At 30.0% G+C, this 24,636-nt stretch overlaps 3 protein-coding genes across 4 annotated transcripts in view; 1 reads left to right on the forward strand and 2 right to left on the reverse strand.

Moving 5' to 3' along the window:
* Nucleotides 1-20,786, forward strand: Lamtor5 (Late endosomal/lysosomal adaptor, MAPK and MTOR activator 5). 2 transcript variants are annotated; one of them, XR_010881585.1, is made up of 4 exons: nt 1-112; nt 12,438-12,499; nt 19,004-19,143; nt 20,593-20,786. XR_010881585.1 is itself a non-coding variant. In XM_067276781.1 (4 exons), exons 1-4 carry the CDS (start codon nt 78-80, stop codon nt 20,651-20,653), a joined length of 273 nt encoding a protein of 90 aa, XP_067132882.1. In that variant the 5' UTR covers nt 1-77; the 3' UTR covers nt 20,654-20,786. The 2 variants fall into 2 exon arrangements, 1 of the variants encoding a protein (XP_067132882.1); XM_067276781.1 differs by having other exon boundaries at nt 19,004-19,118.
* LOC136980625 (3-hydroxyacyl-CoA dehydrogenase type-2-like) overlaps nt 1-24,636 on the reverse strand; it is a 268,457-nt gene that overhangs the window by 22,599 nt on the left and 221,222 nt on the right. The gene's annotated exons all lie outside the window — the stretch shown is intronic.
* Nucleotides 20,771-24,636, reverse strand: part of LOC136980529 (FYVE, RhoGEF and PH domain-containing protein 2-like) — a 14,567-nt gene continuing 10,701 nt past the window's right edge. The window contains exons 10-17 of the mRNA XM_067276656.1: nt 24,381-24,565; nt 22,344-22,374; nt 22,198-22,269; nt 21,972-22,109; nt 21,731-21,898; nt 21,533-21,658; nt 21,305-21,459; nt 20,771-21,241 (exon numbers count right to left, since the gene is read on the reverse strand). Coding sequence (XP_067132757.1) covers nt 21,193-21,241; nt 21,305-21,459; nt 21,533-21,658; nt 21,731-21,898; nt 21,972-22,109; nt 22,198-22,269; nt 22,344-22,374; nt 24,381-24,565 — 924 coding nt within the window. The 3' untranslated portion in view covers nt 20,771-21,192. The remainder of the gene's footprint in view (nt 21,242-21,304; nt 21,460-21,532; nt 21,659-21,730; nt 21,899-21,971; nt 22,110-22,197; nt 22,270-22,343; nt 22,375-24,380; nt 24,566-24,636) is intronic.

The raw sequence follows: 24,636 nt of genomic DNA on the forward strand, positions 1-24,636 counted from the left end.
TTTAACGATAAATTTACACCTCGTGACTAAACGTGTTTATCATTCTCACATGATTAAGACGTCGATTTCGAAGAAAGATGGAAAAGCAATTGGAGAAATGTGTTGATGAGATGTAAGCATGATATATATATATCTATATATAATTTTTAAAATTTAATATCAAGTAATGACAGCATTTAAAACGAAAAATAAGCAAAATAAAATGTAAATGTTTCACAAGTCGAAGAGTTAATGGTATCGACAAGTATATTTAAATTATCAGCCGTGTTAGTGTATTTAAAAACAAAAACATTAGTAGAATAGGCTCTATTCCAGCTTTGAATAATATAGGTTTATTTAAATACTTTTATATTCATTATCAGTTAAAACAATTGAAGTCAGTTTAACTGAGTTTCATAACTGATTGTAGTAATGTACACCAGTATTATTTTACTCTTATTGCATGTATTTATTGTAGTTTATCATTTTTCAAAATGTGGTGTAAAAAGACATCCATAAATTCATAAAATAAAAATTTATTTATATGACACATTTTCTTTCAAAGTGCTATAAATGCATTTGTTTTCATTAACTGATAACTGTCAATTCTGATTAACCCGACGCTCCTCGTGGTCGGATTTGTCGTGCGGTTACTCGAGGCGAGTCTTGCACTTGCCCTATGTATTTCCGTATTCTTAATGATTTGTCTTGAGAAATTTTAGTAAGATTGGGAAGTTTTGTTATGGATAATACACACTTTAATGTTGCTTTTACTTCACTTTAGTTTGAATAGGCCTACATTAAAAGTAATTTTGGTATAGAGACAGAAAACTGATATCTAATCAGGTCGATCGGATTGATAAAAACAGAAATACGATATCTGAAATTATTGTTAAATTCAATTATAATTTTTATTGACGTTCTTAATCTGTTTATTCTGAATTTTTGAAGTTGCATTGTTTGCAGATTGTTATGCTGTATCTGCAGATTGGTGTAGTAGGCTACGTGTTACACTTTTGCATGTTGTCTTCCTATTTTTTTTGGGGGGGCAATATGCACACTTTTCTTTTGATACTGATGTTTCCTGGTTTCTGGCAACATCTGTTTCTTTCTCAACATACACTTCCAGGATTTTCATATAAAGATTCTCACTCTCGTTGTTTGTGAGGAAGGAGTCTACATTTTCTTCTTCAGACTCCTCATCAAGCCATTTCAGAAACATTTCATCATGTATTTTGATAGTATGTATATACAATATCACTTCACAGTTAGAGTCATACCACTTGGAATGAAAAAAAAAGATACAGGATTACTTGTAGGTGAGCATCACACTAACTTGTCCAACACAACTGAAACAAAGGCATCACTGAAAGCGTTAGCAATTACTATTACTTCCAATTCCAGTATCTTGTTGAAGGTGATACTTTGGTAGAAAGGTAGATGAGAGTTTGGCCACAAAACTTCTGAGAAGCTTGAGTTACTAGCATTTAAAACAAAAGGTAAGCGCAGCATTCACCCTAAAGTAACGGCAGGTTAACTGCAAAGAACTTTCAATCTGTTTGTTATCCTCTTAATCTATTTGTTGAATATTTAATAAAAAAAGAATAATGTACTATTTCAATGAACCCATTTATGTCATATCTATTTGCTTTTCTATTCAATTTATGATTATAAAATATTCAGCTCATTATATTTTTAATAATGTAAATTAGATTTGAGAGCAAGGTTTAGTTTTTATCTTTAAACTTATTAAACTTATAGGTCATTGGACACAAGGAGGGGAAAAGGTACTTATTCAGAAAACTGACATCATCTTAAGCTTGTAAAATGTGTGTTTTACTTCAATAATTTAAGTATTGCATAATTAATTTTATTTATTATTAACTTTTTTAGAAATAAAGTATGCAACACAGGATGATATGCAAAAATTTGCCTTAAAGCAATAATCTGTCTAGATAATCTATTTTATTTCAATTTGAAATATGTTACAAATTTTAGACTGAATTACAACCTATAAACATACAATGTGTGTTAAGGCTAAGTTTTATTCAAGAGGTCCCAAATATTCATGTTAAAAATACAGTATGTATAGAAAAAAGTCGAGAGAAGGATCTTACTATCAGTTTGTACTGACTGACTAACTGTTGTATGTTCAATACATGCAGGTGGTGCCTTTACTAGTTGATATTTAGAGGTATCCTGAATAAGTACCAAAAAAAAAAAAAGGATTATACAGTAGTACCTTTCATGAAATATTCTTTTATAGAGTTTTCCTTACAATTTTCAGTTAGACAAAACAAAAAATAGTCCTTTCAAAAATTTTTCATAACATTCCAGTTAATTGGGACTGCTGTTTGTTTGGGACATATATTGAAAGATGAGAACAAGAGAGACAATATGAGGCAAATTTACTTTTTCTCATTTGTGATATCCCACTGCTTTATCAGGACAGCATAGCAGCAAAGAGAAGTGTATGTTAATGAACTGATGTTAAAAACCAAATCAGAAGAGTTAGCTATAAAAATGGGTCACAAATTTCAAAGCTACAGATAGATGGTTATTGTGATGGAAAACCAGACATGAAATAAAATTTTAGAGGGCACACATGAAATAAACAGTGCTGACATAATGAGCACTGAAGATTGGAAATCAAGTAAGTTACCTGAATTGCTGCAGAAATTTAGTCCTGATCAAATCTACAATGTAGATGAAACAAGGCTGATTTACTTCTGTTCCCCAAGATATAAAGTATAGTCAGATCCAAAAAAGCAATGGATTACATTATGTAATGTACTGCTGTAATGTCAGGAAATGATAAAAAGAAGTTATTAATCATTAGAAAGCATGCTTGATGCTTTAAAGGTGTTAGAATGGTCTGTTTACCATTTGAATATTATGCCAATGAGAATGCATGGATGACAATATTTTTCTGAAATGGCTTATGAGTTGGGATGCAGAATTGCATCCCAATATTCCCCTTGTTTTGTTTACGTAAACAGACAAATATTTTTGTATAGTGGTTTATGTAGTGCAGGGATGGGCAACCTTTTTCTATGTAAGGGCCACATTTGAAACTTCTGAATTAACGCGGGCCGCACATAAGAAAAAAATAAAAAATACGGGTAAATCACAAATATTTATTCATAAATTAACATAGGTATACTGTACTTAATGTGACTGCTGGAATTGATGCGAATGTAATATATCAGATATATTTGGCTGAATATTTGTCATTGCTAATTTTAAATTATTTTTTAGATGAGAGTCTGTTAGCCGATTTCTTGTTTTACTTTTCACTAAATTCATTGCAGAAAAAAACTGTTCGCATACGTAAGTTGTACAAAATAAGGACAGAATTTTTGCCGCATACTTTCTTAAGTTAGGAAATTGATTTTCTTTGATAAAAGTTTTATAAAAATCTACCAAATTTTTTTCTTTAAAAGTATCTTTCAAATCTAAATTACTTTTCAAGTCTATTAACTCCAATTGAAGTTCATTTGGTACGTTTTCTATGTTTACTGAAAAAGGTGCCGTAATTATTCGTATTTCGTTTTCTCGGCTAAGAAATTTTTCGAATCTATTTTTAAATTCTTGTTCTAGTTCTTCGACTTTCTCTGCATATTTAAAATAATTTTTAGGTTCGGTGCGTTCTAATAAAGTGGGGAAAAAGTGACAATTTTTGTTACGCAATTGCGTGCTCCATAATTTGAGCTTGGATATAAATGCTTTTATAAAGGTTATAAATTCAGATATGATAAGATTTTTTCCTTGCATTTTTATATTTAATTCTGACAAATGCATTGTAATATCGACAAAAAACGCAAGATCTGTCAGCCATTCGCAGTCTGAAAGTTCTTTAACAGGTTTTCCTTTCATTTCCATAAATAATTTTATTTCTGGTAAGAGATTGTAAAATCTTTGTAAAACTGAAGATTTGCTTAACCATCTGACGTCAGTAAAATAAACAACGTCATTATTTTCAGCATCAATATCAGACAAAAATTCTTTAAATTGACGATGGTTCAATGCACGACCTCTCAGAAAGTTCACTGTGGATACTACTATATCCATAACATGTTCCATATTAATTTTCTTAGCGCATAAATTCTCCACGTGCAAAACACAATGGCAAATAAATAAATCATTTGGATTTTCGTTTTGTGCTAATTTATTCGAGAGAATACCAATTAAACCGCGTCGCTCTCCTCTGAAAGACTGGGCGCCATCAGTTGTAATTCCACTCAGTTTTAATAGTGAGAGTTCATTTTTATCTAAGGTTTTTTCTAAAGCCCCGTACATAATTTCTCCTGTAGTATTTCCTTTTAGCCCAACTAAATCTAAAAATTCTTCAGTAATGTTTAATTCTGAATCAACGCCTCGAATGAAAATTGCAAGTTGAACCGTATCTGTTATGTCGGTGGATTCATCCAAACAAATGGAAAAATATTCAAAGGCTTTTACTCGTTTTTTTAATGATTCGTCAACATTATCTGCCATTTCATCGATTCTTCTCGCAACTGTTCGTCGAGATAAACTAATATTAGAAAAAATCTTCTTCTGATCAGGACATATAATTTCAACTGCTTTTTCAATACATTGCTTTATAAACATTCCATCAGAATAACAATGAAGAGTTTTTGCCAATAGATTACAAATTTCATAACTGGCTTTTGTAACGGATTCAGATTCATTATTTGTTTTCATTAAGAATGCTTGCTGGGAGGTTACGGCTTTCATCAGTTTTTCCACTTTCTGTTTTCTTAAGTCTCCAGTAAACTGGTCGTATTTATTGGAATGTTTAGTGGTGTAATGCCTTTTAACGTTATATTCCTTAAAAACTGCAATACTTTCCGAACAAATTAAACAAACAAGATTTTTTTCATAATGAATGAAAAAGTAATCATATTTCCACGACTCATTATAAATTCGATTTTCATCTTCAATTTTTCTTTTCTTTCTTGTTGACATCTATAAATTGAGGATAAATAAAATGAATAAAATACTGCACTAATAAATATAGTAAAAGCTCGATGTAACAAACTACTATGGAATTGAAGATATTGGTTCATCACAATGAAAGTCCATTTTATCGCGATAACTCATTACTACGGACTCGTCCGTTATATCGAACAGTATATTATTATATAGTAGAATCACGTTAGAACGGGATCTTGATTAAATTGATTTTCAACTTTAGACTAATTACCACCTGTATCAAAATTGTCTACATAAAAAAAAATATTGTTAGATTAAAGCAAAAAACGAAGAGTAAAAACGGCTACTACTGCTGTACTTTTCTTAATTTAAAATGTTACCCTATTACGCAGCCTAAATTATATCAGACAAAGTAAAAGACTTTTTAGTTTTAGTAGAACTGTCATATTTAAGAAAAGTCTGTTATTTTTCTCTCTCTATCGAAATGTCTGAAGTTGTCTATTTATTCCCAGACATTTCTTTACCAACTTCATCTTGATATTTTCCATCTTAAATCTAACGAAATATATCTATTTTTTGTATTAAATCTAAAGCTTATCGTCTTCTTTTATGATCCATATCTTCGCTTTACAAACAATTGAAATCCACGACGCATCACTCATGGCGAAATGAAACCAAAACTAAACAATGCTGGGCTGCAATTTTTAATCACATTTTTAATTAATCTAATTTTTAAGGTATATGTTCTCCGCCTCAAATTAGTAGTGCCAGTCATTTATCTAACTCCTTTCGGGGGAAATTTTTGAATTGAAATAACGTGACTTCGGTTTTGAACCGGAAGTTCGTAAATAGTTAATTGGGGCCTCCTGCCCCTAGTTTAAGGAAAGACAGACAGACGACAGTGGGAATTTATAGATTTGCAAATTTTTCAAGTTGCAGTCCAAAAACAAGTCGATCAGAAAACAAAACCAAAACTGCATGTAAGGTGAAAATCTACACCGAAAAAATAATTAAAATAAACTTTATATTAATTTTGCGTTTACTTTTGTCAAATAAAATGAATAAAACTACGACTATGGGGAAATAACTAGTCACTTCTCGACTTACGACGGGATTCGGTTCCGCAACTTCGGACGAGGTGATCGTAACTCGAGAAGTGACTGTAAAACAATGACTTGACTAAATGAAACGGCGACTAAAAAGTCCGTAAGAACCATGGTCTGCGAGGACTAAAAAATAATCCGAAGTAGCAGGAGTCCGTTACAAGGAATGAGTTTTTTTTTTTTTTTTAATAATTTTCTTTTACTTTTGGCCAGACCGACATCAGCAACCGTTTGTTATATCGAGCTTTTATTGTACAAAACCACGTGCGAACCTCAAGGACAGTTTTAGCATTGAAAATAATGCAAAGTTGAAACGTTTTCATATGTGGGTTTTGTATTTTATTACTGTCCAGTTCTAAGTCTAAATTGTTCTTAAAATATTAATAATTCTATAGTTCAAACATTTTTAATTTCAATTTTGGAAATTAATAGTAACATTTATTATTAAACAGAAATTCTAACTTGGATATTTAAAATTCGAAATTCCACATTAAAAATTCTATTTTCGTAAAATTTCAAATATTTAACATACCTTTTTCTATAATTCGGACAAACCACAGTAGATTAATAGTAAAAATGTAGAAAATACCAAAAAATTAAATGCAACGATACAAAGCGTTGGTAAAACTTTACAGCTCAATATGAAGTATCGTGTGAAGTCGGGTTAAATTACCAGATACCTTGCAATTAGAGTTGGCCCTCGGATTGGTTTATTTTTGCGTCTTTAAGGGGCAATAGAATTGTTTACGAATGCATATTACTCCCTCGAGCTTCATTTAGTCTTGAAAAAGGGTCAAGCGCGTATGGATAGTCAACAAAAGTACACGTGCATTTGTAAACAATTGTAGCACCCCTTAAAAACGCAAAAATGAATCAACCCAAGGGCCGTCTCTAGCTGTGTCGAATATATATACGAAGCGGGTTCTTGGTATTTAGTACGATTACAGACGAGTAGATGTTAGTATTTAAAATTTTTATTTTATAGACCGTTATATTGTTTTGTAATATTTTGTGCGACGCGGGCCGCACAATATACTAACGCGGGCCGCATGCGGCCCGGGGGCCGCAGGTTGCCCATCCCTGATGTAGTGTATAACTAGATTACAGATGAGTTGCTGGTTTTCCTGTGTAATAAGGGCCCCAGCTCGAGCATCCAAATGCCAAATTTTGCTTTGTTCTGATTGCCGTGAAAAATGTTTCGGGTCTTTTTTCTTGTGATTTTGGGGCCCTTATGGGCCTATCACTTTCCAGAGGCCCAGTGCAGACCGCACCTACCGCATTTCCCTAGCTACGCCACTGATTGTTGCTATAATTTCTGGTGTTGATGCACTTTTTGGAAGTCCTTTACATGGATTGTCTTCAAGACTTGTACGACCATGTTTAAATTCAGCAACCCATCTTTCTATTGTTGTAATTGAAGGTGAAGAGTCCTTATACTCTTTTAACAATCATTCACGAATCTGTTTGGTGCTACATCTTTCAAAAATAAGAATTTTATCACTGCACAATATTTAATTTTTTCCATTGTAAAAAAATACAGTGACACATCAACTTTGAACAGCTATAAATATACGAATGAGTTGACAGATCTACATGAAACTTCGCACATGTTCATTAAAAAGTAGTACCATTTTTAGAGAAATAAAGCGATAAACCTAATAGTGCCATCTCTTATTGAACGACAAAACTTATTGAACAACCTAGTATAGAGCTAGTGGAACTGCGTTGAGCACCACCTGTACGCAGGCAAAAGAAACTTTTTCAGGAAAACACGAGCTTCTTTGGGTTAGACACGTACTGAGACGCGGTGCTTGTTTTCTGCCTGTGATAATGAAAAACAGCTTTCTGCCAACAAAATTTCAAAAAATAACTGTTGTGTGGTCGGTTGTAGTGTTACCTATATTACTGAGCCACCAAGTACAAAGTTTTATTCCTTCCCACATGAATAATAGGCCTACCCTGAGACGAAAAAGAAATGGCTGACTGCAATTTAATTTCTGAGGTTAATTACATAATGATGTGTTGCATTCTAACCAATCTCCAATCTCCTGTTAACCCTAGTTGGCTCTATTTTAAATTTAGTTCTCTAATGTAAAGTTTAGTAATTTTCTTTTTTTATGTTATTTTGTTAATCTGACAGATATTAATTGGCATATGATGTGATATTTGAATTTACGAGATCTGTGGAAGAAAGGAGTAAGAAGCAAAATTAGTATTTTGAGGAAATGAGGATAAGAATTTCCCTATTAATACAATACTATTAGCTATTGCTATGGTCCTTATTGAAATTCCTCTATATATATGGTTAGTTACAAATATCATTATTTACCATGAAATAGATATATAGTTTACTTCTTCCACACCACCCTTTAAATTGTAAAAAATTAAGAGTATAATAAATAGAAGAATATTAATACTGCTCAGTTCCAATGATCTACAAACACTTCTAGAGTTACGACCATTCGCACTTCTGACAAAAAATTTCATTAAAAAATTTTAAAAATGTATCAATTTTTTATAGGTTTTGTGGAATATATATCATATATATATATATATCTTGCATGCTTTTGGCGATTGATTGTGTCATCTTTAGTTTTGTTGTGTAGTTAGTTACCCTTCACGTGTGCTTGTGTAAGATGGCTAACTGTTTTATTGAAGTACAGTCACTTCTTGACTTACGACCCTTTCGACTTACATCCGAATTTGCGGAACCAAACCCTGTCGTAAGTCGAGAAGTGACTGTATTGACTAATGCAGGCATTACTTTCACCTTAAACTGCAGAATGTATGTATATATTATATATTATTAAACATATACTTATAAATAATATATAAATTTAGAATTTATCAAATGTCTATTTATTGAAATATAAATAGTTTTACATGTAACATACAAAATTCATACAGGATAAATTCATATGTTGCAAGAATGATATTATTCCTCAACAACAATCAAATGAACAAAATGATGAAACAAAACTAATGAACATGAAGTACTGAACTTTAAAATTATCACATTGAAAAATCACTGGTAAGATCGTTATCATCAGAATCTTCCTCACTAGAATGTTTTTGTATGGTTGAAGCAGATGATGGTTTCCAAGTATAACATTTTATCATTGTTGCTTTTAAGAACTTGATTTTGTAGTTTAATTTTTATTAAATTTAATTGCAAAAAAAATACGTTCAACTGCTGCACTTGAATGAGGAAGCAATAAAAACATCTATTTACTGCCAAAGTAAAGTAGAAAAATATAGAAATATAGAATTAAAATGAATGTTATGAAAGGTACTAAATTGAAAGGAAAGATATTAGGATTTCATAAATAGTACTAGGAAAATGGTGTTGGGTATCTTGGTACTGGAACAAGTAAAAAGATATTAGATTAGTACAAAAGCACTAGGTGAAACAACACTGGTGCTGCCTTTGTAGCCCCAATTCTGTTACCCGGCGTCACCGCTAGAGGCGCCTCAATCTAGTTTCGCCATTCCTTCCACTAGCTCTATATATGTATCTATTAATTTAGGTTAGTTTTAGCCTTTTTCTTTGTTCCTTTGTTCTAACTTCTTCTAGAACCTTTCTTTCCAACCCTTTTTCCCTCATGGGTTGGATTACCAATTCAGAGAAACTGGAAGAACAAAAGAAGAGATAAGACCCTGGAGTGGGTGAAAGAATTGGATAGGACATTCTTGGTTAAGCTCTTGAGAACAGACATGAGAAGGTAGTGCTCCCGGTCCGAGTAGGACGACTGGAGACTGCGAGGAGTCGAGAGATTTATAAAGAATAATTCCTGATGGTAACTGTGAGAGAAGATACTAAATTAGTACCGGACAAAAATCTACAAAGAAGGGCAACGACTAAAGTCTCAGGGAAAAAGTCAAAGTGGTGTCCCACCCAGGTTTGTGAAGGCAAGAAAAACCCTGGGTATTTCAATCTTCCTCTTATTCTATCAATCTTGCCTACTACCCTTCTTATTCCTTAGTTATAAGTAGTATAAGTATTAGTTGTAAGTTTCAGCCCGCGTATAGTTGTCACGCTAATATATGTTGTTTATTTGTTAAATCAGTACTTAGCACCTTTGTGCAAAGAAAGTATTTATGGAGTTGGGATCCTAAAGAACCTGTTCATAAGCAAAAATAAAATACTTTGTTTTGGGAAGTCTTTGAGTACTTATTGTACTATTTCACTTGCTGGTCTACGTACTGGTTGTTACGAACATCACATATGGACAGTATTCTCCCATCTCTAATAACAAGAGCTGATAAAGTGTAATTGGTATTGTCATCAAATTTGTTTAATATGATAAATCATAAAGAAAAAACAAATCTTGATTGATACTGATTATAATTTTATTCTTTATTTAAAAATTATAATTTATTTTTAGATTTTAAATTAATTCAAGGATCAAATTTATCAATAGATAAATTTAAGCCACTGTTATAAATCTTCATAACAGTATTTTATTTACCAAAAAAAATGGAACATAGTAAATGTTATCGCTATATTACATTAAATTTTGTTTACATATTTGAATCTTATGTTTCTTATATAAAATGGAGTATATTCAGATATTTTATGGAATAATGAACTATATTTGTACTTAAAAGTTAATTGAAGCTGTTCTGATTTAAGAATGAAAACGTTTCTAATAAAAATTTATTTTGGTATTCTAAAATAAGTCATTCCAGAATGTTTAATTCACCAGTCAATTGTTTTTTTTTTTATGTAAAAATTTTTTAGTTTTGTCAACTTATCTCTTGATAATGGATTTGAGAGTCTGAAAATACTTGGAAACTGATTTTATTTTGTAAGTTGTTTAATAAAATTGGTACTTGTGAATCTTTATCCCAGATGGTGGCACCACCCTGGCGACCAACATCTCAACTAGTACTTGTATCCCCTCAAAACAAATTGACTCGGCCGGCTAACCTACCAACACATGTGTTATCGATTTTGTTATTTCAACACTGTTAATTAAAACTTTACAATAATAAGAAAAAGTTAGCAAACAATTAAATTAGTTTATATTATCGTTTATTTTAAAGTATATTACATGTTTACCATTTACATTATTACATATTACTGGCATATAGTTTGCGGCTGCCATATTTCCGCGATTGCTTTTAATATGTTTTCAAAAGCATTTTCTTGTCCCAAGGACTTCTTCCACATAAACTCTGCAAGATAAGACTCCAGATGATGGCGAGCCATGCCTCGTTGTTTTTTGTTGCGCCACTTAGCAGAACCCCACAGTCTTTCGATGTTTTGAGTGTTAGCACTCGTTGTTGGATCGACGAAATTATATTTATGATTCACGGTAAAATGACTGTAACCTGTTCTTTTTAATTCATCCGTCCTGTAGGCTCGCCATCAGTCGGAATAAATTGTTGATCCCTGTTCAATGTGCTCCACGATTTTTGTCATTAGTGTTGTTGCTTTTCTATTTGGAACTGGAACAAGAAAGCAGTCACCAGTTTCTCAGCATATTCTGCCGAATATCTACTGTTGTGGAAGAACCCTTTCAGCGTTGCTTTTTTGCCTTGTGAAAAGCATTTTGTCGATTTCCACGATTTTCCCGGGACCTCCATTTGCCTATTCAGTTGTTTCAACAAATGTAGAAAACACACCTCCCTCAAAAAACTATTCCAGTCTATAGTTGTTTTATTGCAAATATTTAGATTTAGATATTTAGACACCACTTTATAGACTCAACTTCCTCCGTCCAATGGTAAATAAATTGTATCGCCATTAAAATGGTATCCGTGATCCGCTAAACCAATTATTGGAACGGATGCTTATCATTACATCACAGCTACTAATGGTGCATCTTCAAATGCCTTTAGACATACTATATTTAGCTTCATTTTGTTGCCATCGGTGCTTGATAAATCGTATAATGTAGACATTTTTCTTTCTCACAAAGGTTTAGAAAACCCGTGTCTGTTGGTAGGTCAGCCGGCCGAGTCAATTTGTTTCGAGGGGATACAGGTACTAGTTGAGATGTCGGTCGCCAGGTCGGTGCCACCATCTGTGATAAAGATTTGCAAGTACCGTAAAATTATTAAAATAGTGCAGATATAATTAAGTAAAGGTTTTTTCTTCCAATAGTAAGACTACTGATCTTTATCATGCCTTTCTTAATTATCTGTGATGAACAGAGACAATGATGAAAGTGAATTGTTCACTTTATTCACCTATTAACTATGAATTTCAGATTGGTAATTATTTTTCAATTGCTCTTCAGGCTCACGGCTTCATTTTTGTCCATTATTTCATAAAATTAATTATAAATTCTGTTTAGGATAATTATATTAAATGCATTTTTAAAATGTTAATTATTGTATTAGGATTTAATATTTTATACTGTAGAAAAAATACTGTATATATCAAGTATTTATATACTTAATTTTTTAATGTAGATGTGCCATGCCAAGTGTAAATGGTATCTTGTGTGCAGATAACCAAGGCTTATGTATGGCATGTAAGTATATTTTTAAATTAAATTTAAAGTTAAAGTTTTAGTTTTATTATAAAAAATTTTATTTTAAACTGATGTATGCAAAATAAAAATTTAAACATAAAATAAACATAAAAAACAACAAAACATGTTTCTTATTATTACATAAAACAAAACAACATATGAAAATTAACATGTATCAAATTTAAGTACCTTTAGTACAATATAACTTAAACTGTACAAAAGTATTTTGTATTGAAAGTTGTTGAGCAAAGCTCTTCATAAGTCAGAAAGTGTTTTGTCTGCAATCAAAGTTCAAAGCAACTGTATGACCATTAAACATGATTTCTCACAGATCTGTATAACTCTGAAAGGTTGATGTCATGACAAAGCTGGAATTGTGAAATTTGACCTACAGGCTGAGATATTCCAGGTCATATTGTACTGTACTATGTAAAGTCTGTGGATTGTCACTTGTACGTTTAAAGCAACTGCATGATAATTAAACAAGAAAATGGATAAAATAAAGCAGCTTGTTTCAAATTCTTATTTATCTAGTATTTGTAAGTTGAGGTCTCATGGTACCTAGAATATATTTTATATTACTTTACACTTACAGGATATCATAAACATAAAATATAGCTTATTTCCTACCTTATAAACAAAAAGCTATACTTTAGGATTAATTTTTGAAGATTAATTGTAGATACTTGATTACCATATTTATATCATGTTAATAGTTTTGTAATTGAGGAGTTCTTTGGAATAATAATGTATTTATTGTACTTAGATACTTATTTCAGTTAAGTATTTTATTATGCATATTGAGTAAGATTTTATGGATATCTGCTTGTGATTCTTCGCTATAATAAGTACTTTACTCAAGCAAATTTAGTATATACCCTCTACTTGCTTTCATGACAAACCTCATGAAAAAGAACAGTTGTTTTGGAGAATTCCTCAAAACATCAAAATTTAACTTGCGTATCTTTTTCCATAGAACTCATTTACAGTTCAACTTCTGCATAACAAATTGTCCACAGAAAACTTGGAAGGTACTTTATATAGAAAAATTCATTAACTGTAAAATGAACCTTTGAAAATGACTGAAAATATGTGTTTTTTACCTAAAATACATGAAAATATGTCTTTACATAATTTTTAACATTCCATATAAAATTTGTTGAAAAGAGAAATTTATTTTATAACCTTTGTAGTTTGAAAGTTCAACTGTATATTGTTGATTTAAAGAGTTTGTAATTTGATAAAACATTGCATTATCTCATTGTTATGTTATATAACCTATTATCAATCAAATGCTGTTTTCAAAACATTTTTTGATTATTTGATCTTTTATCACAATTAAATATCGTTCAAATTGTGGGTATAGAACCATAAGTGACTAACTGTGAAACCATAATTTTCAGAAAATGTGATTTGAAAATTAGACCTACCAAAATTTGCTATTTTATGTAATTTTTTGGGAATTTTACTTATGGTTCTAAATAGAACATGTTGAATGTAATAGGAAAAAATTTTACGACTAAATGTTTCAGATAAAAAATTAATGGCTTTATTAAATAGTCAATTAACATGAAAATTAGAAAAATTAGAGTTAAAAAACAGAAAATGTAGCTACTTTAGTTCATTTGTTTACAAGTGCACTTCAATGAATAAGCTTGAATGAGTAAACAACCAATTATTTACAACAATGTCTCTCCATAGACTAACAATAGAAAAAATTTTTTGTGCCAAAATTTTTAATTATTACATTGGACCAAGAAAATTAATAGTTGGAATAGAATCATGTAACTAAATGGAAGCCAATTTCACTAAAAAGTTTTTAATTGAATAATTATTTCAAACCACGTCAAGCCATAAACTTCCTGTGATTGTCAACACTGCCCACGGCTAAAGTAAGTAGACTTCTTGTGTCAACAAGGAGGGTTGTAAAATGGTCTGGCCCCCTGGTCAGTAAACGTAATCCTAACCTGGCCCTTCTTCAGGTTGTACATCCCTGTAAAAGATGCAAAGCTGCTTCTGCAAGTGTTGAAATGGTTGGTTCAAAAATAAGAAGTTCAAAGTTATTGTTTCTTCACTTTTTATAGAAATTATCAGAATGTATCAGAATTATCAGAATGATCAACACATCAATAAGAATTCTTTCCCAAAGAAAGTATCTCTAAACAGTCAATAATAATTTTGGCACGAGTGCTTATGAAACAATTTAGTTACAAGTTAGCCATGAGTTCATTACTAGGGTAATTTAAGGAATTAATATATAAGAACTAGAATGTCACATTTATCATTATTAATAAAACAATAACCATATTTACAAAAACTACTATTGTGATTTTGATTATTTGAATACTTTATTTATTTATTTATTTTTTTTTTTGCAAATATAATTTAAAATAAATTACACTTCAAATCAACTTGAATATATAATAGCAAGATTGAGGCCGAAGTTTTAAACATGAAAACGTGTACGTCGGACGTTCAGCACCACTTTCCTGTAAGAAGTTTGACAATGGCGTTTGGAAAGTCAGTGGAATCATGCTCCAAACGCCATTGTCAAACTTCTAAGCTTACAGGAAAGCGGCGCTGAATGTTTGGCATACACGTTTTCGTGTTTAAAACTTCGGCCTCAACCTCGCTAATAACTACACTTAACTGTTGTGGCGTTACCAATATCAACTTTTAGCGTATGAGAACGTTCTCTAGTACTTTCAGTAGCATAAAGTTACCGTCAAAATGCGAATATCAAATTTTAAGTTTTCAAACAATATTTGAAATTAAATATAGCATGTGGATGGAATATAAAATGAATTTGAATTAAAATGATGTTCTAAAAATATAAATGGTAATAACGAGTGGTGTAATTTCCCAAGATTACAAAGCATACAATAGCAAAAGCAAACCTGTTTATGCAAAAAAGGAATTAAAACTGTAGATTGAATTGTTTGAATAATGTTACCATAATTGTGGGATTTTAAGGGTTGGGGTGTTGCAGGGTGTTATAGCTGTTATATAGAGGCTCTCCCAAATAAATAATTCTTTCTGATTATTGTACCATTTGAGTAATTTTGTTTGGGCCCAGAGTGGCTTATAATTTGGTCAAGCACTTTTTTGCTAATTCTGTTGATGGTCTACTGTTTCCGACGTCTTTCTGATGTTCTAAGATGCGAGAATTTAACATTCTGGCCGTGGCCCCTATGTAGCTAGTTTCTAGCAACCGTTTATATTTTTAGAACATCGTTTTAATTCAAAAATTCATTTTATATTCCATCCACATGCTATATTTAATTTAAAATATTGTTCAAAAAATTAATCAGGATAGTATTTGCCATTGTTAGCAAATACCCAGGTCTTTGAATGCTTGCTTGAAGAAAGATGGCTATTAGAAAGTGAAATCGTCCATCACTTTTTTGAAGCATACAGTCCAGGCAGCATTTGACCATCAAGATAATTTTGCAAAAATAGATAAAAATCCAATCAGGGAAGGTCAGAAAATATGATGGATAATCACCATCAAGCCCAGTACTGTAGGTGGCAGATTGTCTTATTGTTGTGGTTTGGCATTATATTGATAAAACAAAACGCCTTTCTGATTGGCCAATATGGGTAAATAACATATAGTGATGATAAATGATACCTTGGAAATCCTGGAATGGGCAAAGTAGCACCTTTTTTTTTCTCTAAATTCTCTAGACTTGTTAGGAGGTTGTGTATTTTGGACATCACATAGGCATCTTGGGTACTTAGTTTGTTATAGTAAATCTACTTTTTGTAAATGGTCTTAAGGCAATCAAAAAAGCTATGGTACCAATTCAGCAGTGATGAGCATTTGGGAATGTAGTCATTCTTATTCTGCTTGGTCAAGATGTACTGTACCCAATAGAAAGTGGGACTCAAATTCACAAGCTTCTACTTGTGAATTTGAGTCCCAGATGCTTCCGAGCACCAAACAAAGCTCAGTTCAGAAGCTAACTCCTGCAAGATCTGGGCATTCTTGGTAATCAGCTTACCAGATGATCATTTTATCATTTGATCTTCTGTGGTTATTTAGAGCAGGGGTGGCCAACTTTTGTGTACATAAAATCTACTTTTTATCTTAAAAATATGTCGCAGTTGACTTGTTGTCATAGGCATAGTCTAAGTGGGGAGGGAAAGGTGTGAAATACGTACTATGTTTATACACTGTGTTTCAGTACGAGGTGCACTCCTGTGGGCTAGGGGTAGATAAGCAAAATATATGTTTAAAACTATTTTTTTATTTTTTAAATCACTTATTAAGTTTTTGAAATATAGGCTCATAATGAAAATAAATTTCCAGACCCAACTTTTGATATTTGCAGCTACAAGTTCATTTTGTACAGGCGGTACCTAAAAAATTCGATTTTTCGACTCTTTTACAAGATATATTTTTAGTAACTTAAAATATAATTTTATTTTTTTATCAATTGCAATGCATAAGTTGTGGTATTATTTGTTCGTAAATATGAAAAAGTTGTTATAAAAATGCACAGTATGACTGATAATTTGATTATAAGATTTCACTTTTGCGATTTTTTTTTTGGTCAGGAAAATTTATCATTTTTAGACTTATTTTTTCTAATCTATCAATAGCTTGTGGGAGTGCACCTCATACTGGAACACCCTGTATATCTACCTATGTAAAAAACAACATAATTATTTAACAGGCCAATAAACTCACGTCCAGGGAAATTAAAACAACATGAGTACTTATTAACAATATTTATTAATTCAAATTAGCTATAGATAAAGACAGATTTAGAATTTATTTTATTACGTTAATATTAATGGAAGGATCGAGTTTGCATGTCTCTAAGCAAGGAATCATAATTAGATGTATATCCTGACAAAGATGGTAATAATGAGTCTTCAGTATGGTAATCGGTCAGGACAGAACATTGTTTAGTATGAAAATGCCGATTCACAGGTATGTAGATCCAAAATAAGAATAAACATATTTGCTACATTTGGTGATACTGGGATATTTTTCTTGGTTGACGTACGACAGTACCAAACATTCAAGCTAAATGGCTGTGTTTTTCTAGGAGTTGCATAATAACTGCATGCATACTGTTGCATTCGGTTACAAGTGTAACACACTAAGTCAAGACATCGCAAGTGATCGACCAAAATGGCTTCGCGATCGACTTGTTGACCACCTCTGGTCCAGAGCACATCTTGTCTTTGGTGTTGTAGTCTCCATATCTGACAGTGTGCTCATATGGTCCTTCACCACCACAAACTTTTGCACATTTTTGATGGTCTGTTTCACAGATGATCTTCACTGTTGATCTTTTTGTTGACTTTTTCTGACATTTTTCAAACTTATAACTTAGAACATAAAACTGAACTGTACTAAGTTTCTGTTCTCTCCACGTTTTGTAACATGTCTTTTGGAAGTTTTTTTTGAGCTACCATCTGAAAATTTTTAAAAGTTATTATCCTAATATTATCTACAGGCATTTTTGAAAACATTTATTATTATTATTATTTTTTTTTGCAGCAATGACTTTTTGATTGACCTGATATTTCTTTAGTTTATTTATGCTGGCAGTTTTGAATGAAATGTTAAAAAGCCAAAATAGTTTATTCTTATTCTGGTGTTTTATGGAAATGTGGCATTTGGAAAGCCTAGAAATCTAGAAAAATTTGGAAAAATCAGACATTTCTAAAAGATTTAATAATGATTTGCTAAAGCGAATAACTTTTAACTAAAACTCATATATTATGTGGATAATTTAAAGTGAAAAAAATATTGATTTTTATAGTTTCAACTTTGAGTTAAATGTTTAATTGAGGTAGGGCATTAGCAAAGCCTTTTCTATATGGCTTGCAGAATTGCATTTATTTTTAAAATTTAATTGATCAATTTTAATTAAACTTTCTTCTTCACAATTGATGGAAATGGTAATCAAAAATATAATTAAAAAATGGGGGTCCATGACTTCATTTTTGAGGTACAAGGTCATAGCACAAGTGCATGTGACATTGCAACATTGCACAATGTCCCAAGGTTGCTTTGTGGCTTATAGCATTCAAATCATTCTCAAAATTTTATGAGCTGATTTTGATAAAACTTTGCCATTTTTCATTAATTGCAATGAGGAATCTAAAGATACAATAAAAATGGGAGTCTATGACTTTATTACTTTGAACCTACTAAATCTCAAAAACAATTGATCACTAACTTGATCGATCAACTTATTCTTTAAAATTTATATTCTTTTATCTTTGACATTTGGTAAAGAAAATGTATTCAAATTAAAACAACAAAAGGGAATAAGCGCACAAACTTTTTAAATGCATGTATTACATATTCTGAAAATTTGATTTTTTTAAAGCCAGTAAAGTGTGAATTTATCTTATTTAAATAGAAAAAATTTCTCTTAAAAGCCATAAAATTATAATGTGTAATAAAAAGATAAAATTGAATTAATGAAAAAAGTGTGTTTGAATTAATTAACTTAATTTATGCTTCATTTTTTTTTATAGATAAAGGAATAGCAGCACCAAAATCTGCTGGTGTTTTCACGTTTTTAACAAAATTAGCAAGTTCATTAGAACCTAATAATAAACCACCCGTAATTCAGTTAGATGGAAAAAAGACGTAAGATATTGTTTTGTAATTACTGGTATATGCTTGATTTTACAAAATATAATTATCTAAGAGAGTTTTTAAGTATAATTTATTAGTCTATTAATTGAAGTAATTTTTAATAGTTCTATTGAATTAATTATTTTAATCAATCAACAAAAATTATAAATTTTTAATATTAAATTAGTAAAAATTATCTTCATAATGTTTTAGTCAGTTTTGTTTAAAATATATAAGAATAAAAGTTTTAAGAAAAGATAATGACGAAGATATAGAAATTTAATGTGAAGAAATAGATTATTGGTCATCAAACTTGAGATTTATGGAAATGAAGTGCAAAAATCAATAAATTAAAAGTGAAATTTTTTCAAACAAAACATTATTCTGCAGAAAATTTGTCAAGAAAGTATATTCATGATATAGTATTTTACGAATATTGCTGAAATAGATTAACCGAAATAATAATTGTCATAAAGGCTGTTTAATTTTTTAAGACTGACACTAATAAAACATAGAATAGATGCATAATTGAAGTCTTGTATATTGTTTGTACTATTAAACAAATATATAACATTTAGATTAAAATAAGAGCACTTCAACTCCTTGAAGAAAACCTATTATTAAATACTTTATCATTAGTCTGAAGGGAGAGAATCTGATTTCCACTCTTTTATTTTTAAAGTAAAAATTCAATGAAATAAACTCTACTTTTTACATTGTTTTCATTTTTATTGCTTAAAGCAAAAATAATAATAGATTTAAAAGATACTTAATTTTTGCTCTGCAAACAAGATAATTATATTACTTGCAGATTCAAAATTTAAACAATTTCATTAAATGCTAAAGAATGCCACTTCATCATCTACTATCATTTAGTTTGAAGTCATATATTTCTCTTTGTGTGTTGATTTGATTAAATTATATATACAGGGTGTTAAAAAAACTCATCCACCGTATAGTGTGTATGTACTTAGAAATGATTGAGTTTTCAATCTAAGTGCACACCATACTGAGTAATTTCCACCAAATGTTGAATGCATTATTTTTATCATCCTATATATGAATGTTCAGACTCACTAGCACTTGATATTATTTTATGTATTTCTTTTATTTTTAATGCATTTTATGTATATATATATAACTTCAATTTTACTTAAGTATCGTCAGAAAAATGTCAATTTTCAAGGATAAGATTCTGTGTTTGAAAGTGCATAATACTCTTAAATAAGAGAAACAAATTTCAAATACAGATGAATGAGGTCTTTTGATTGCTGATTAAGTAAATGCACAACTTATTTGTGCATTTACTTAATTATTTTAATGCTGGTAACATTAAGAAGAAATTAGTCATTATTCAAGTTATTCTTTAATCAAGTAACAAATTTTTAGGAATTGTATTTATTAGCCAAAAAACAAAAAATAAACTTTGAATGCATAATTATATATTATTTATATGAGAAACTTACTTTTTTGAATTTTATTTCAGGCAAATTCTGATAAAAAATACAGAAAATATTACAATGGCAATTTATAAATCATCACAATGAATATGTTGTTCTTTTGTGATATATTTTTCATTGAAAATATTGTAAAAATTTTATACCTGTATAAATATTGCTGCCAATGTTCACTTTTTGTTTAACTGTGCACTATAAATAAAACAGTTTGTAAATCCTAGAATGTTATTTATTTTTATTCATACAACTTATTCATAATCTGATGCTAAGTTTTGATCATTTTCTTTACATAATGAAAAATTATTGCCTTAAAAAGGCTTTGTACAAATACTTCAATATAATACAAACATATACAAGCAATGGACACGGTCATCATTTGATAACAGGACCATTTCTTACCAATTTAAAATATGGATACATGATAATAGTGTTTTGGTCTTTTTACTCTTATCATTTTCTTATTCTTGCGTTATATACTTCATTAATGACGTATATAACACAAGATTATTTCGACGATAAATGTTTCCATATTAAAAATTGATCAAATGAAATAATCATTGACTAGGCAGCTTTTGCTTTTGAAAAAAAAAATATGACTGTACAACAAAAAAATTAAGAGCTTATGGCTGTCAGCTTGCATTTTCTGCTCTTGATGCTTTTTCTAAAGCAGTAATCCATCTAGAAAAAATTTTCGAAAGAATTAGATTTTATCAAAAAAATCTTAAATAATTTTATACTTACTTTTGTAGTTGGATATTGTTAGCTGCTTGAAAATAATAAACTTTTTTCTTATGGAATAATTTAAAAACATTCTCTCGACCATCCACATTGTCACCCTTCTCGGGTATAGAGACTGTATAACCAGGAACTGGCATGGATGTTAAAGCACGATCATCCTGAAATGATTATTAATTAAATTAAAAATATAGGACGTAGTATATAAGTTGCAAAATATGTATTAAAACTAACTTCGTGAGACCGAAAAGAATATAATACAAAATCATCGTGTAAAGAAAACCATCGTGGAATCCATGTTCGACTGCGTGCTTTTAGTTGCAGATAGCCACTGATTACCGATGGATCAGAAGGATGAACCTAAAAATTTTTTGAAAACTTCACATTTGAGCAATTATATCAAGCTATACCAAGCATGTAGGAATTAGTTACTTCTAAGACTCCTTTCTGATGGATATGATTTTCCACTTCTTCGTGGAGATCAAGCTTTTCATCCAATTGTTTTGAGATGATCTCGTGACACTGACCACAAACTCGTCCCTGCTTGTTATCGTCGTACGACAACGGAACCTTCTGAGGAAGACACTTCATACAAGCAAGCTATAAATAAAGTTTTTTTAAGATTTTGCAAGCAGCATTCAAATATTAATAGATAGACAAACTGGATACTTACAATGCCACAGGCTCGACAATGATGCTTTCTTTTGAATGCAAAAGTGCTAAAGGCAGTGCCACAACACATACAATGACCAATGCCATCAGATTTGGCATACGTTGGTGCCCGTTTTCCAAGTTCTAGACTATCTGGAGACTAAAAATTTTTAATTGTAGCAGTTTAATACTTTAAATGGATTTATATCTTTTCATAATATGGTATGAACAGTGGTTTTCATACTAACCCTTAAATCATATTTTCCAACTCTCAAAGAACTTTTCTTAGTTGCTAAATCATTTACTGCTTTTGCTAATAGCTAATTAGATTTAAAAAATTACTTTATATTGTTAAAATGTTCAAGATTATTCTTTTTATAAGAGTTTTGTTTACCTGCATCCATTCTTGTTTCTCTTCAAGAGTTCTATAAATTGGAAATATTTTTTTTATTACAGAGTTTAATATATAGATAAAAATTATAAATATTTATTAATCAAAATAAAGAATTTTTACCAATAAATTTTATAGGTTTTACTAAGCTGAATTGTGCATTTGTCATATGTATTTTTCTAAATCTATTTTTCTTTGTTCATACAGAATTCTTGTCTATTATCATGCTTTTAATGATTGTAGCAAGTTTTGAAATGTTATTATACTAATTAAAAATATTTTTATATCAACTTTAATGTTGGATATTAACAATTAGGACAATATGACAATGTGTGTTATTAATAAATGTCTATTTTATGTGCACTTTGTTTCAATTAAATAAAATTTTTATACTTAAATCTTCATATTAATTAATTATTAAGTTATTAATACTAATGTTTGTTCGAATACAGTACTTGTAATACCGAATATAACTAGGATCTTTTTGGTTATTGATGTAAACTGTATTCTTTAAAAGATTTCGTATCTCAGCAAGAGAATATTTATTGATCAACTATAGCAAAAATTAATTTAGTTCTCAGAACTAGTAGATTATAACTCCAGGTTTAACATTTACCTACAAATCTTTTCTCCTTGCTATCCATTCAGCTTTTTCTTGCTTCCTTTATTCTCCAGTCACAAAGATTTTTGAGTTGTCATACTTTAAAAATGATATTTATTTTCTCTTTCCAGTAAATGCATATGTTACATTCTAAGTTTAAAAACTATATTTGAACTGTATTGAAGAGAACTAGTGCTTAATTTAGGAAAAATTATTTAGATCTGTTGTTTTTTAGCGATGATGACTTTTTTGCCAGATATAGTTTTAGCTGCTTTTTAAACCTAACAGTTTTGCAACTGTATGTGAAATATCAATAATCGGTTAATGGTATCTAATTAATTAGTGTCGGAAAAAATTTACAATTTATTTCTTAATAGACTTCAGTTTTTTTATGTTTGCTATAATATATCATTTAATTCTAATCAATGAAAATGTGAAAAAGCTAAAAAATAATCTAGCTACATAAAATGTGAAGTCATAAAACTAGAATGAAAATCTCAGGATAACAAAAATCAATTTGAATAACCTTCCCATTTCCAGACTTGTCTACTAAATCTCCAAATATTTATATATATATAACTTGATAATATATTTATATAAAATCATTTGATTATAGTGATAAGACTATATATATATATAATGAAGACATTGAAAAGCTTTACTTTTATTACTTTATATATTTCTCTACTGCTTTTTGCATATTGTATTTTGCTTTTACTTAAGGGTCTGTTATTAGAAGGTGTTTCTTGTCCATTGAACATTTTATTTAAATTATTATTTAATAACTAATACAGGTAATTATACTCATTTTAAATGCTCTGTTATGATCCTATGACAAAGTAATAAAATTGAGAAAATAGCTTCATTACATGCATTAAATTCTATTCATTTATAATAGAACATACTCAAGAATATTATTTAACTGTAATAAAGAGTACCAAACAGTTAAAAACTGAAGAAAGTCGTTACTATAAATTTAAGAAAAGTTTTCTTAAAAATATAAAAAATAATTTACACACAAAATTTAGAATATTTTAAGTTTAGATTAATTATTAAAATGATTTTTGAATAAATGCATCTAGTTTTCATAAAAGCCGTTACTTATAGTTTTATTATCCATTTAAGAACATTTTAAAAATAAATTTTAGCATTCTAATGCAAACAAGGGTAACTTGTCCATCCAAATAAATTAAATATATTTGTAAATTATGTTATAATTTGTAAAATACAGTATTTCTCTTTTTCATACAGTTTCATATAGAAAACTACATCAAAGCACATCTTTCTACTCTCATCATTTTTTTAATAACTAGTTTCAAACATAATACCTAAATTCCAAAGCTTAAACATTATTTTAAAATACTGCTACTTAAAACTGGTTAGATAGAATATAAAACAGCTAGAATATAGGTTTAGGTATTAATTATTTTAAAACTTACTGTGTATATAACTCTATGGAACGGCCAGTATTTCTTATATAAAATGTGTTTGCAGTTTCTAAATTATCTCCTTCGAGTACTGTTAGACCATCCACGTCCAGTCTTGCTCTGATGCGAAAAAGTGGTCCCGAAACAACTCTATTTGCAATCAGCCTCTGACTGCATAATAACAACATGTCATTGAACTGAAATGCAAAATTAGAGATAACTTATTGAGAATATTTCAGCAGAACTTTAATTCAAATTTGTTAGATAT

This window comes from Centruroides vittatus, unplaced genomic scaffold, assembly GCF_030686945.1.
Source record: "Centruroides vittatus isolate TY-2023 unplaced genomic scaffold, ASM3068694v2 contig_1159, whole genome shotgun sequence".
NCBI classification, from domain to species: Eukaryota; Metazoa; Arthropoda; class Arachnida; order Scorpiones; family Buthidae; genus Centruroides; species Centruroides vittatus.